The sequence below is a fragment of the Pan troglodytes genome, chromosome 1 (assembly GCF_028858775.2).
Source record: "Pan troglodytes isolate AG18354 chromosome 1, NHGRI_mPanTro3-v2.0_pri, whole genome shotgun sequence".
In the NCBI taxonomy this organism is placed as follows: domain Eukaryota; kingdom Metazoa; phylum Chordata; class Mammalia; order Primates; family Hominidae; genus Pan; species Pan troglodytes.
Window position 1 is genome coordinate 166,179,883 of NC_072398.2, and position 14,325 is coordinate 166,194,207.

General features: G+C 34.7%; 1 protein-coding gene across 7 annotated transcripts in view; it reads right to left on the reverse strand.

The window, feature by feature from the left end:
- The window catches only part of RAVER2 (ribonucleoprotein, PTB binding 2), a 90,882-nt gene that overhangs the window by 22,241 nt on the left and 54,316 nt on the right, over positions 1-14,325 (reverse strand). For 4 of the 7 annotated variants that reach the window (XR_682955.5, XR_010153688.1, XR_008547821.2 and 1 more), the window contains exons 6-10: positions 10,811-10,896; positions 9,031-9,135; positions 8,764-8,878; positions 6,384-6,652; positions 1,000-1,111 (exon numbers count right to left, since the gene is read on the reverse strand). Coding sequence is in view for 3 of the 7 variants with exons in the window: in XM_009459807.4 (XP_009458082.1) it covers positions 1,000-1,111; positions 6,384-6,652; positions 8,764-8,878; positions 9,031-9,135; positions 10,811-10,896 (687 nt within the window). In the remaining 4 variants the exon portion in view is untranslated. The remainder of the gene's footprint in view (positions 1-999; positions 1,112-6,383; positions 6,653-8,763; positions 8,879-9,030; positions 9,136-10,810; positions 10,897-14,325) is intronic. The other 3 variants (XR_010153689.1, XM_524729.8, XM_009459821.5) reach the window with 2 other exon arrangements.

Here is a 14,325-nt window from a genome sequence, read left to right on the forward strand (position 1 = left end):
GTGTGTGTGTGTGTGTGTCTAGTCTCTAAAACAAGGCATACAAAATGTAAACTAACCATTCTTATAAATGTAATAATTGTCACCATCAATTTTTAGACCAGATCAATATATAACAGGTATACTAGAAGTGCCTTTACATTTTTTTCCAGCTCAAAAAAAATTACAAATTAATGTTTGGATTCAAGGATATTTCATAAAATACAGAGGATGTATATTAAAAATGAAATTCATCTTTCATCTCTTTTCATTTAATCCTATTCTTCTTCCCAGAGGTAATAGTTTAGAATTTACTTTTTTGGATTTACTTCATGCATTTGCACTCTCAAGTATATACATGTAAGGATATATAACTTTAAATAAACATAAATGGAATCATTTTATGCATATATTTGCCAAAATATGCTTTAGAGTTCATCTCATATCAGTATATGTAGATATCCCTCAATTATTTAAAAAAAAAAGTTGCACAGTATTCAATTTTATGATGAACTATTTAAGCATTCCCCTATTGACAAATATTAAGTATTTTCCAGTTTTCCCACTATTTACAACCAATGTTGCAGTGAACATCCTTGTGCCTGGAGCACATCATATTTGTGATTTTCTCTTAAAACGATATTTGAATGAATAGTTGATTTATAGTAATTGAAGGCTTGAGGGGTTCCTCCAAAATGTAAATGAGAATTCCACTTCCACCAATTATTGGTAGCTCATACATTCTGGGAGTATTCAAATACTCAAGATATATAAGATCACTTATAGGTTTAAACTTCTGGTTAAGAAAAATGATTCTCTATGAGTTGTAATGTTTTCCTTAAATAAAATAGCATGCATTTTGAGTGTCTTAGTTTTAATTATTCTTTCAATTTAAAGAATAATTTAGGCCTTAATTTGGTCAATAGGTATTATTTGCTTCCATGAAGTCAAAAATTAAAGTAAAACTTATTATGAAAAGTATTCAGTAAAACTCCACAACAAGAATACTGAGCCCCTACTTACATGATAAGCACACACTGGGCAACACACTTGCCAAATTCAAGTATGGATTTTTACTGAGCCGAATTTCTTTTGGTGGTTCTCCCAAGAGTGAAGTTTGATTCTTAGAGGCAGCCTATTTAACAAAAACAAAGGAGGGAGTACTTAATGAGAGGTACACGAAAATAAAAATAAAGAATACAGAAATACTTATTTTTCAATACATCTAGTGTACTTATGAATTATTTATGGATGTTGACTAAAATTATCACATTTCACCTGCTATTAGTTGTTCAATTAGGTTTTTAAAAAACTATTGTAGAGCCATAGAACTTTAGAACTAAAAGAGAATGAAAGGACATCTTATACAACCTTCTCACTTGAACCAGGAAAGAATTCATCTTCACAAGAAAAACCAAATTCCATATCTCTTTTCCAGAAACACTGTTATCTATCTGTCTGTCTGTCTATCTATCTATCTACCTATTTTTTTTTTTTTTTTTTGGAGATGGAATCTCACTCTATTGCCCAGGCTGGAGTGCAACGGTGCAATCTCGGCTCACTGAAACCTCCACCTCCCGGGTTCAAGCGATCCTCCTGCTTCCGCCTCCTGAGTAGCTGGGATTACAGGCCCGCACCACCATGCCTGGCTAATTTTTTAATATTTTTAGTAGAGATGGGGCTTCACCATGTTGGCCAGGCTGATCTTGAACTCCTGACCTTCGTGATGCCCCTGCCTTGGCCAAAGTGTTGGCTCAACACCAAAGTGTTGAGATTACAGGCGTGACCCACCACGCCTGGCCTGTTATCAATATTTTTATTGAGATTTTTATATTTTATGACCAAATAACAAAAGCAAAGCTTATTTACCTCTGGTACTAAAAATAATGTCAAACAAAATAAATGAGTTTAATAAACTCCAACTCCACATTTAGATGATGCTAGAAATACACATTTCTTGAAAATGTATATCAGTATATTTTTATGTATTAGTTAGGTGTAAGGATTCTAGTACAGTTGACCCTTGAAACAACATGGGGGTTAGGGGTGCCAACCCCCTACACAGTGGAAAATCTATGTATAACCCTTGTCTACCCAAAAACTTAACTACTAATAGCCTACTGTTAACTAGAAGCCTTACCAACAGCCAACAATTAACACATATTTTGTATGTTACATGTATTATATACTGTATTTTTACAATAAAATGGAGAAAAGAAAATATTAAGAAAACCATAAGGAAAACACGTTTACAGTACTGTAGTATTTATCAATACCATAAATTACATCATTTGTTTACAATATGGATCTGTCTGAAATGGTGGACAACAGCAGCTACAAACCTCAATCTGTGGTACACATCAAGCAATTCGAATTTTTCTTACAATGTCATGACATTGTTTCTTGAGAGCACTTCTAGTGTCACTAGTGGCATTTTTATGGATCGTAGGATGTTATTCAAGGTTTATGGTATTGCACTAAACATGATGAAAAATATGCAAGCATGACGAGACATCACTTTTTACTGCAATAAGCAATTTACTGGAGAGATGAATGGCTCACATGGAGATGATTAGCAACATACAGCATTTTAAGTGGATCCTCTCAACACTTGAGCTCACCGCAATAGCAACAGGAAGTAGCTACAAAATTATCACAGTAGTACAGTACATACTACAGTTAATTTTATGCAGTTATGATTTAATACTGCATGTTTATTTTGGTTTACGTTTCTTTTGACTGAATAGTGCCATGTATGGTCTGTAAGTATGTATGTTAGTTTTGCTAAATTTTAACTTTTTAATAATAGGTTTGTATATATGTTATGGTAGTAAATTACAAACTAGACTAATATCTACATATATTTTATGCATTCATGACATATATAACTTTTTCTTAATTTTTTCAATATTTCTAGGCTATGGGGTTCATTTGTGAGTTTTTTCAAACTTTTTCAAATTTCCAAAAAATTTCCCACTATATTTCTTGGAAAATATCCAAGTATAAGTGGACCTGTGCAGTTAAAACCCGTGTTGTTCTAGGGTCAACTGTATGTAGAAAACTCCTAAAAACTGAGCAATGACAACAAAAATGAACCTGATTTAAAATGGGCAGAAACTTTAATAGACATTTCTGCAAAGAAAATATACAGATGACCAGTAAGCACACACAAAAATGCTCAACATCACTAATCATTAGGGAAATGCAAATCAAAACCACAATGAGACACCACTTCACACCCATTGGGATGGCTATCACTATGAACTGAATGTTTAAGTCTCCCCAGAATTCATATGTTGAAATGCTAAGCCTCAATATGATGGTCTTAGAAGGTGGGGCCTTTGGGAGGTAATGAGGTCATTAAAGTAGAGCCCTCAAGAGTGGGATTAGTGCTCTTATAAGAAGAGACATGAAAGGTCTTGCTCCAGCCTTCTACCATGTGAAAATGGAATGGAAAGATGGTCATCTGTAAACCAGGAACAGTATCCTCATCACACACTGGATTTGCTGGCACCTTGCACCTTCTCTTAGAACTCCCAGCCTCTCAAACTGTGAGAAATAAATGTTTGTTGTTTAAACCACCCAGTCTTTGGTATTTTTGTTACAGACAGCTAAAACAGAAAACGAGCGTTGGCAAGGATGTTGGAAAATTAGAATCCCTGTGCACTGCTGGCAGGAATGTAAAATGGTACAGCTGCTGTGGAAAAAAGGATGACAGTTCCAACAAAAATTAAACATGCATTATGGTATGATCCAGCAATTCCATTTCTGGGTATATACCCCAAAGAATTGAAAGCAGGGACTCAGATACCAATGTTCACAGCAGCATTATTTACAATAAACAAAAGGTAGAAACAACCCACATGTCCATGGATGGCTGAATTAAAACATGGTATATACGTACAATGGAATATTATTCGGCCTTAGAAAAGAAGGAAATTTGGATACATGCTACAACACGGATGAATCTAGAAAACATTATGCTAAGTGAACTAAGCTACACACAGAAGGACAAATATTGCGTCACCTAGGTACCTAGAATAGTCAAATTCATAAAGACAAAAGTAGAAACGGTGGTTACCTGGGCTAGTGGGAGAGGAAAACGGAGAGTTATTATTTAACAGGTACAGGTTTCAGTATGAGATGATGAAAAAGTTTTGGAGATGGAGAGTAATGATGCTGCACAACAATGTGAATGTACTTAATGCCACATCACTTAAAATGGTTAAAATGGTAAATTGTATGTTATGTATATTTTACCACAATAAACAGAAACTGGTTATCATCCCTGTCTCCCTGAATAAAATTCTCAAAGGTTGGGGTTGGGGTCCAAATCTCTTTTATTTATTTATTTATTTATTTATTTATTTATTTAATTTATTTATTTATTTTTGCACTAGAGGTGATTCTGGAAACAAAAAGGTAGACTCAAGACTTACTGGCCAACACAATATTAAAGATGCAGGTCTAAACATCTGAAGCAAAGTTAAACTAATCATTTCAGCCAAGTCTAAAATCTCACAATTAGAAAACACTGAGGTTACCTGGTACAACCCCTATTGATAGAAAGAGGGATCATTTCTAATACAACATCCTTTACAGATGCTTGCCTGGGGTCTGCTTAATTGCTTTTGGTGATATGACATTCACATCTTTGTGAAATAAACTTTCTCTTTGCTTAAAAGCTTGAATTGTTCTTCCTTATATTAAACCCAAATCTGCTTTATTGTATGTTGTACTTAATAGCCAGTTCTGCTCACTGGAGGTACACACAATACTGTATGACTACTCTTTGAATAGGTTTAACAATGTATATGTTTGGTTGTCCCTTTCCAGGTTCCATATATCCATTTCTCCTGAATTCTTCTTCACAGGACTTATTTTCCAGAACCTGCCCCCATTTTGGCTGTCCTCTTGTAGATAGACTCATTTGCCCATTATGTGAATCACCTAAAATCCACAGTTCTTCTAAAGACTCTGAGGCTTTCAATGAATTAAAGATTGCAAAGAGACATGAAGTATTCATATACAAGTTTTATTTGTGTAATTTCCCTCAATAACCCAAGCAATGAACACTGCAGATAAATTTTTAAAATTCATTCTATAAAGAATTGACGGCCAGGTGCAGTGGCTCACACCTGTAATACCAGCACATTGGGAAGCCGAGGCGGGAAGATCACCTGAGCTCAGGAGTTCGAGACCAGTCTGGCCAACATGGTGAAACCCCATCTCTACTAAAAATACAAAAATCAGCCAGGTATGGCGGTGCGTGCACGTAATCCCAGCTACTCGGGAGGCTGAGGCAGGGGAGCCACTTGAACCCAGGAGGCAGAGGTTGCAGTGAGCCGAGGTTGTGTCGCTGCATTCCAGCCTGGGCAACAGAGCAAGACTTGGTCTCAAAAAAAAAAAAAAAAAAAAAAAAAGAATTGCATTAGCTTTCTCAATATACAATTGCAGGGCATTCTAGTCATACCTCTTGCTATGGCTAGGTAACACTAAAACCTCTTACAAATTCAGTATTATTATTTTGACATTTGAATACAAAGAACTACATAGATTTTTTTTTCCTTACAAACTGCTTAAGCCTAAGTTTTATACCACTTACAAACCACAGTGTACTTTAGGGTACAAATATAATAAAAATTAGATGTACTTTAGTCTACCTACTTATTACACATTTATAAATATCAGTGGTATTTTAACCAATAAAATGATTCGGTAAAATCTTCCAGAATTAAAAGAGAGACCAGATTAGTTTGAACAGACCAGAGTTTAATAGCTGGTTTTGATATTTTCCAGATAAAATTGGTTCTGCCTCTAAATATTAAAATACTTTAATTAGCTACCAAATATATATTTAAGATAGAAAAAAGTATATTTGAAAGAACAGCATTACTATGTACTTAGAAAGCCTTACAAATAACATTACTATGTAAGCGAATAAGCATTGATACTCCTAAGCTTTTTCAAACTACAAAATTCTGAACTTAAACTAGTTTATATCTTATATTTAAAATAGCAAGTATTTTTGAAAACCATGTATATCACAAACTTTTTGGAAATTCCTTATTCTCTTATAAGGAATAAAGAATCCACATTTAAATTATTTATAAGAGACGTAACTCATTTTACTCAAATTAAAATTACTTTACTTACAAACTGGCAAATAATTAAGATAGTCCCAAATGCCAGCTAGCATAACTTATCAAAAAATGGATTTTTTGTTTGCTTATTTATAATAACAGATTTTTTAAAAGAATGCAATGTTTTCTTCAATTTTGAAAAGTAAATGTAAACTATGAAAAAGTCATCATTTCATTGACACGACAATTTAAGATATAATTTAAAAGGAATATATATACATATACATGTATATATACATCTGTGTGCACCCACAGTTTTCTTACCCCTGAACTTATCTCTGTGCCTTTTGGCTGGCTTTGCTGCTGCTTATGGTGTCCCACCAGCAAGCTTCCAGCAGCAAGGTTTGGAAAGCTCTGAAGATAAGGCTGCGACCCTGAGAAATTTCCTTCTGCCATTCCCACCGTGGCTGGCTGTTTCTCCTGAGTATTACTGTGCCCTGGCCCAGCCTGTCCAGCAATGTGCTGATTTGGAAAGAATGGTAACATGCCCATTCCAGCTGTTATCGTTGTTTGAGTTGGAATCAGGCTAGATGCTGTAGCAAACCATAAATGCAAAAAGCTTTTAGTTAGAAAATATTTATTCACAATAGTCCTTTTAATTTTGTTAAGTTATGAGCAAAATGCAGAGAAACCAATTTTGTACCTGTTAGATAACAGCAAAAGGTAAGGTTAGAGGTTGTTAATTAGTGGGTTCCTTTATGAAAAAAACAAAAACCTACAATAGTAATAATGCTCTTATTTTCAGCAACTTTCAGGGTAACCTCAATGATAAGAAATTTTTAAGTTTTTAAATTCTATATATAATTGTTAATTATATATTGTTAAAGTTGAGGGCAAAGTTTATGTACTTTTTGGCATTTAAGCTGTATTAGTGCTTTTTTTTATGCCCAGTCATTGCAACTTGACTGTTTCCATAACTGAAGGAAATAATTAAGTTTTAAGTTTAAAAAGTTATCTGAAATTAAAATTTAATGAAGTTTGATTGACTCCAATAATAAATTTGGTTAGCTGGCTTCCATCAGCTCATGAGAGCTATTAATACACATCTCTTCCCAGCTATCAAGTTAAGTGTCTTCATATTGGTAACTTGAAATCAGTCACAGCTGGAGTATTCACAAACAGAAATAAATGCACAAATGCTACAAATCAAGCCCTTTTTTTCAACCTAGAGAGCTGGTTGTTAAACACTTATCAGCATATCACTGGTTTCTTTTTTTAAATCAGTATTTGTTAATAGATAAGCACTAAATTTAATACATGAAAGTTTTATGTTTTTATTTACAGAAAATAACAAGAAATTCTGGAAGAAATAAAAGGGTTTTTTTGTTTGTTTTTTGAGTCAGGGTCTCATTCCCATCGCCAAGGCTGGAGTGCAGTGGCACAATCATGGCTCACTGCAGCCTCGACTTCCTGGGCTTAGGTGATTCTCCCACCCCAGCCTCCTGAGTAGCTGGGACCACAGCCGTGTGCCAGCATGCCTGGCTAATTTTTTGTATTTTAGTAAAGTCAGGGTTTTGTCATGTTGCCCAGGCTGGCAAATAAAAGTTTTAATAGGAAAATTCTGAACCGTTCCACTTTTTAAAAAATCTATAGGTCAAAATTAAATGGAAAAAGCTAATTTTGACAACTAAGTCAGATTTACCATTTTATAAATTTACTAAACAAATTTCTTCAATTATTTTTAGTAATAATCATTTAGAGATGGATACTTTGGTTCCCCTAACGTTTAGAATATAGTTATTTGGACACTGACTTTTCAGTGTTCTTAAAGCGGCATATACTAAAGCAAATAATTTATTAGTTAATCCAACACAAATAATACATATTTGCATAAGCTTTTAGACATAAAAAATTTAATTTTTTGGAAATACAGACCCCATGATATCACAAAATTTCTTCACTGGCTTAACTTTTGTCCAGTCAATTTCAACAGTCAGAACTAAGTTATCTGATCACTGGACAAAAGGTTAAGTAAGCTACCCATATTTAATTGACTTTTTTTTTAAAATTATTGGTGGCCCTTCTGTTTTTACTCAGCATGCTCACTTCTAAGCAAATTTCAATTAAGCTTCAAGCTGAAAATGCCCTTCAAAATCACATTCAAATAAGAAGTCTTAGTATAACACCATGCTTTTGTTTTCCTGCCAAAAAAGCTATTTTGTTTGCCATGTTTTTAGAAGCACATAGTACACACATTAGTTTTGACTACTGATTTAGAGGTTAAATTTTTTTAAATAATACAAATAAATAATCAAACTTTAAATTTATAAATACTAGATTTAAAAAAATAAAAGTGAATGGTTTCTTATCCCGGCAACAATTACATGGATCCATATGTGCTGTCAGCCCAGTGGGCAGCATGTCAGTCTCAAATGGATCTGTGTCTTTACCTTGTACTGCTGTGAACCTGCATAAAATATTAAAGCATATCCAATAGGGGAAGTCTTATCTTGGCATGGAAGCAAGTCCATCAGTAACTTACCAATATTGAAAATCGAAAAGCCAAGAGGGTTCTCAAAATTTTAAATGACTAAATAAAACTCAAATTTGACCTCCCTGTAAATAAAATTAGAACATAGGTAAACTATCTTTAAATCTCAAACCTGACTGTTTACTGACTTCTCAGTAAATACACATCATTTACTTTTATGTGCTTCTCCATGATGATGTCCCAACTCCTTTTTCAATGGAAGCACTGACCCTATCCCTAGTGCAGTCTGAAGTACCACAGCTGGGGGCTCTCCAAGTAAGCCGGGTTTCTACAAAAGAAGAAAAAAAGGTAAGACCCATGGCCATAAGATATAACCTAAAAAAAGCTACACACGTGAAAATTCATAAACAACCTGATCCACAGCCTGATTCTAGAAAAGAAATGAACTGATTCTAAAAGAAAAAATGATACCATACTTACATTATTAGTATGAATACTCTCAAACTTCATTAATTGTTGTTGTGCCAGTGGTATATGAGAAAAATTCTGAAGGAATAAATTAGAAGTATTACCCATAACTGAGCTCTGTGAAAATGACAAAACGTTGTCAGTTTAATTTTGAAAAGCTACATGTTGTATAACCCAATTCATTTTGAAGTTCAATTCTCCAGTCGATCTGAGTAAAAGTAATTGCTTCTAAACATAATATTTCACTCTCCAACTTATCAGACAAAGCTAATTAATTATTTTAATAATACAAAAGAGGGGGCCATGCAGTCATGAAATAATTCTAGATTATTTCATCCTTCGTTCCCTCCTCTCAACCCTTTTTGGTTTCAATGACAGTGACATTCTATTCATTCATTTATTTATTCATTTAATCATTCAACAAAGATTTATTGAGCACTTTCTATGTTCTAGGCACTGTGCTACTTAGTGAGAAGTACAATAAGATCTGCCCTCATAGATCTTACAATCCCCTAAGGAAGGGAGCCATTAATTCATCAAAAAAACACTTGATTACACATGGTAATCATACGAAGGAAAAATACAGGGGGCTATAAGAACAAATAGTGGAGGAATGTTATTTAGCTTGGAAGATTCAAGGAAGGTTTCTTGGAGGAACTAATTATTGTACTGCAATCTGAAGGCTGTAGTTGAAGTCTGGGAGGGAATTAGGTGATGTTGGGGTGGGAAGCATTCCAGGAAGAAGGACCAGCAGGAGAAAAGACCAAAGGAGGAAAAAACAAGGTCCTTTGAGGACCAAAACCAGGCTGTTGTAGCGGGACAGTGATCTGCAGTGAGTTGAGAGGCAGGAGGGGCCAGCTCAAATGTATGGGCCTTAAAGGTAATGCATTTTGGTGTTTCTCTTAAAACACAGGGAATATTATCAATACTCTGAACTTCCCCTCTCATATTACTCTCCACTCCTTATTGTAATTAACTGTTTAATGTGTTTTCCCTACTGGTTGAAATTCTATAATAACATAGACTTTAAATGTTACATTCCACACAGTAGCCTTAATGATTAGCACAATGTCTAATACATATATGTCAGATACTCAATAAAATACATTGAGTAAATGAATGAATAAAAACTCTATAATGTATCACCAAGTCCTGTGTTAGATTCTAAGGATGAAAAATAAAAGCTGGATTTAGGACCAGATATTCATTCATTCAACTTATATTAAAATTCGATTATATATTGTTTGATTTGTAATTAGAATTCTATGTTCTTAAACAGTACCTGAAATTAATGAGTAATGCTTATCTCTAATATTACAGACATTTAAATCTATAAACACACATTTAAAATATTTATCTAAAAAAGGTAGGAAACATACTCTATTCTCATATACATGAGTTATTTTTTATAATATTCATTAAATTTTAAAAATTAAGTTACTGTTCATTTATATTTTCTTTCTAGAAATACTTTTTTGAGTTAAGACCACATAAGAAGCCGTGTCTTGAACAACTTATTTATTATCTAGAAAAAAATATACCACTTTCCTTCTTAATGCCATACAAATTGGAATCAATAATATTTATCGTGGTACATAACTACTGCTTTGGCTAGCTTAATTGAATCTGATATACTCATTAAGTTATGATTTTACATACCTATACTTATTATTAAAGATTTTCTTTAAAAGCAAAATACTCATTTAATTTCTTGAGAACTTTAAGTGTTAAGAACAAACAAAATATTCACTCCAAATATTTAATGCTTCAGTACTCAATGTTATTTATGTACCTGATGTGCTTTATTCAAATGTAAAAATGCAGGAGAGATGGATGGATTCATCAGATGTGGCAAGCTGTGAGGTGTTCCAAGAACGGCTTTGAGAAAATAAAAGTAAAAACTTTAATTTATATATGGAATTAAAAATTTTTAAAAACCAAGCTTCGAAAAGGGTAAATGAATATTTCTTTAAACTATTAACAAATCCACTGAAAGTTCAATGATATAGTGACCTTGTCATTGGTCAAAAGTGATAGGTACCTTTCCCTGAGATTCAACCCTGGAATTTGTTTTAAAATTCAAAAGCCTTCTGCCATAATTGTAAAACTCCAAACCTAGGCTTAATCTTCTCTAGAATTTAGTGCAACAAAACACATCCACCTTTAATAAGCACAATACTCATTGAACCCATGTTATTTATTCAGTGTTTTTTTGATATTTCAGGGATTTTGGCAGAGGGTAGGAGTAGGGGACAAGATACAATCCTTGTCCTTGAAAAGCTTACATAAAATCCAATTGAGAAGACAATATATGTACACAAAAATATTTACATAATAAAATCAAAAGAAACTGCAAAACTGTACACAGACATAAAAAGAATAAATGGTAACAATACTCATAATCGCGTCTAAGAGTCTAAATACCAGAGTACATTTCAAAAGGGATGTTTTTAGAATGGAAAACTTACAAAAGGGAGCAGGTGGGGGGTGTCAGAGATGTTTGAACCAGAGTGCCTCCATCTTGAATAGAAGTTAGGTAAAATAAGGCTGAGACCTGCTGAGCTGCATTCCCAGTAATTTAGGCATTCTAAGTCATAGGATGAGACAGGAGGTCAGCACAAGATACAGGTCATAAAGCCCTTGCTAATAAAACAAGGTGCAATAAAGAAGCTGGCTAAAACCTACCAAAACCAAGATGGTGACAAGAGTGATCTCTGGCCGTCCTCATTGCTACACTCCCACCAGTACCATGACAGTTTACAAATGCCACGGCAACGTGTGAAAGTTACCCTATATGGTCTAAAAAGGGCAGGAACCCTCAGTTCTGGGAATTGCCCACCATTTTCCTGGAAATTTCATGAATAATCCACCTCTTGTTTAGCACATAATCAAGATAATAAAGAAATAACCATAAAAATGGGCAACCAGTGGCCCATGCCACTGTTCTGCCTATGGAGCAGCCATTCTTTTTTGTTTGTTTGTTTTTGAGACAGTCACACTCTATTGCCCAGGCTGGAGTGCAATGGCACGATCTCAGCTCACTGCAACCTCCGGCCTCCTGGGTTCAAGAGATTCTCCTGCCTCAGCCTCCCAAGTAGCTGGGATTACAGGCGCTCACAACCATGCTCAGCTAATTTTTGTATTTTAGTAGAGATGGGGTTTCACCATGTTGGCCAGGCTGGTCTTGAACTCCTGACCTTGAGATCCACCCGCCTTGGCCTCCCAAAGTGCTAGGATTACAGGCGTGAGCCACCGTGCCCGGCCTGGAGCAGCCATTCTTTATTCCTTTCCTTTCTTAATAAACTTGCTCTGACTTTAAAAAAAAAAAAAAAGGGAGGATGTTTTTAGAATAGATAATATAGAGACACAAAGAGGACCATGAGATAGAAAATATATTTAGAAATTTAATCTAATTATTGTAAAATAACTGGAATAATCATAATATACAAAATTAGGCTGGGTGCAGTGGCTCACGCCTGTAATCCCAGCACTTTGGAAGGCCAAGGTGGGCGGATTGTTTGAGGTCAGGAGTTCGAGACCAGCCTGGTCAACATGGTGAAAACCCATCTCTACCAAAAATACAAAAATTAGCCAGGCATGGTGGCACATGCCTGTAATCCCAGCTACTTGGGAGGCAGAGGCAGGAGAACTGCTTGAGGCTGGGAGGCGGAGGTTGCAGTGAGCTGAGATCACGCCATTACACTCCAGCCTGGCTGACAGAGCGAGACTCCATTTCAAAATAATAATAATAATAATATACAAAATTATATATGTATATTTTATATATATGTATATATATAAAATATACAGTGTCCAGAAAAGGTTCTGGCAACATCTTCTTGTAATATATATGTAGCAAAATAAAAAAACACTGTACTATGAGAGGTAAAATAAATAAATAAATGAAATAAATCCTCATTGTAACCAAATTTTTTAGTATCCATCTAAGTCTACATTGGGACCACCTCAGAAGACAAGAATGATCCAACTTCTTGGTTTCAGGAGTAGAATGATATCAGTGAGATAATCATAGGAAACTATTTAATTCAACAGTTTTCAATATTCTCTCTAGCAAAGGAGGAAGTGCCCAGAGTACACAGGATTGGAGGGAATGTTTAATTCTAGCATAATTTTAGGAAAGTTATGATAATGTGAGGATATATGGAAGATGACTCACTTAGAATTCTATTATCTACTTCAATGAGGAAAAAGGCATTTTTGAGTGGAAAACTGGTACACGGAAAAGAACTCCTCTGCAAGTGATAGGGAATTAAATGTAGAAAATTAGGGAAAATATTACTTGACTTAGACAAATAACTTCAGTACAGCCCCTTCAATAAATGATGCTGGGAAAATGGAATATTCATATGCAAAAGAATGAAACTAGACCCTTATCTCTCACCATATATAAAAACCAACTCAAAATCTATTAAAAACTTAAATGTAAGACTAAAAATTGCACAACTACTGGAAGAAAACATGGGGGAAACACTTGAGGACACTGATCTGGGCAAAGATGTTATGGGTCACACTTCACAAGCACAGGCAACAAAATCAAAAATAGACAAATGGGATTTTATCAAACTAAACAGCTTCTGCACAATGAGGGAAACAATCAATAGGGTGAACACGTACAACTTGTAGAATGGGAGAAAATATCTGCAAATTATTCATGTGACACAGGATTAATATCTAGAATACACACAGAACTCTAGCAATTCGACAGCAAAAAAACCCCAAAAAAACAAAAAAACACCCCAAATAATCCAATTTAAAAATGGGCAAAGGATCTGAACAGACATTTCTCAGAAGGCATATAAATGACCAACAAGTATATGAAAAAATGTTCAACATCAGTAATCATCAGGGAAATGTAAGTCAAAACCACAATAAGATACCTTCTCACCCCAATTAGAACAGCTAATTCTAATTATCAAAAAGACAAACAAATAATAAATGCTAGTGAGGATGCGGAAAAAAGGGAACTCTCTTACACTGCTGGAGGGAATGCAAATTAGTACAGCCATTATGGAAAACAGTATGATGGTTTCTCAAAAAAACAAATATAGAACTACCATATGGATCCAGCAATCCACTAATGAATATTAATCCAAAGAAAAGGAAATCACGGCCAGGTGCAGTGGCTCACACCTGTAATCCCAGCACTTTGGGAGGCTGAGGTGAGTTGACCACTGGAGGTCAGGAGCTCGAGACCAGCCTGGCCAACATGGCGAAACCGTCTCTACTAAAAAATACAAAAATAGCAGGGTGTAGTGGTGCACGCCAGTAATCCTAGCTACTCGGGAG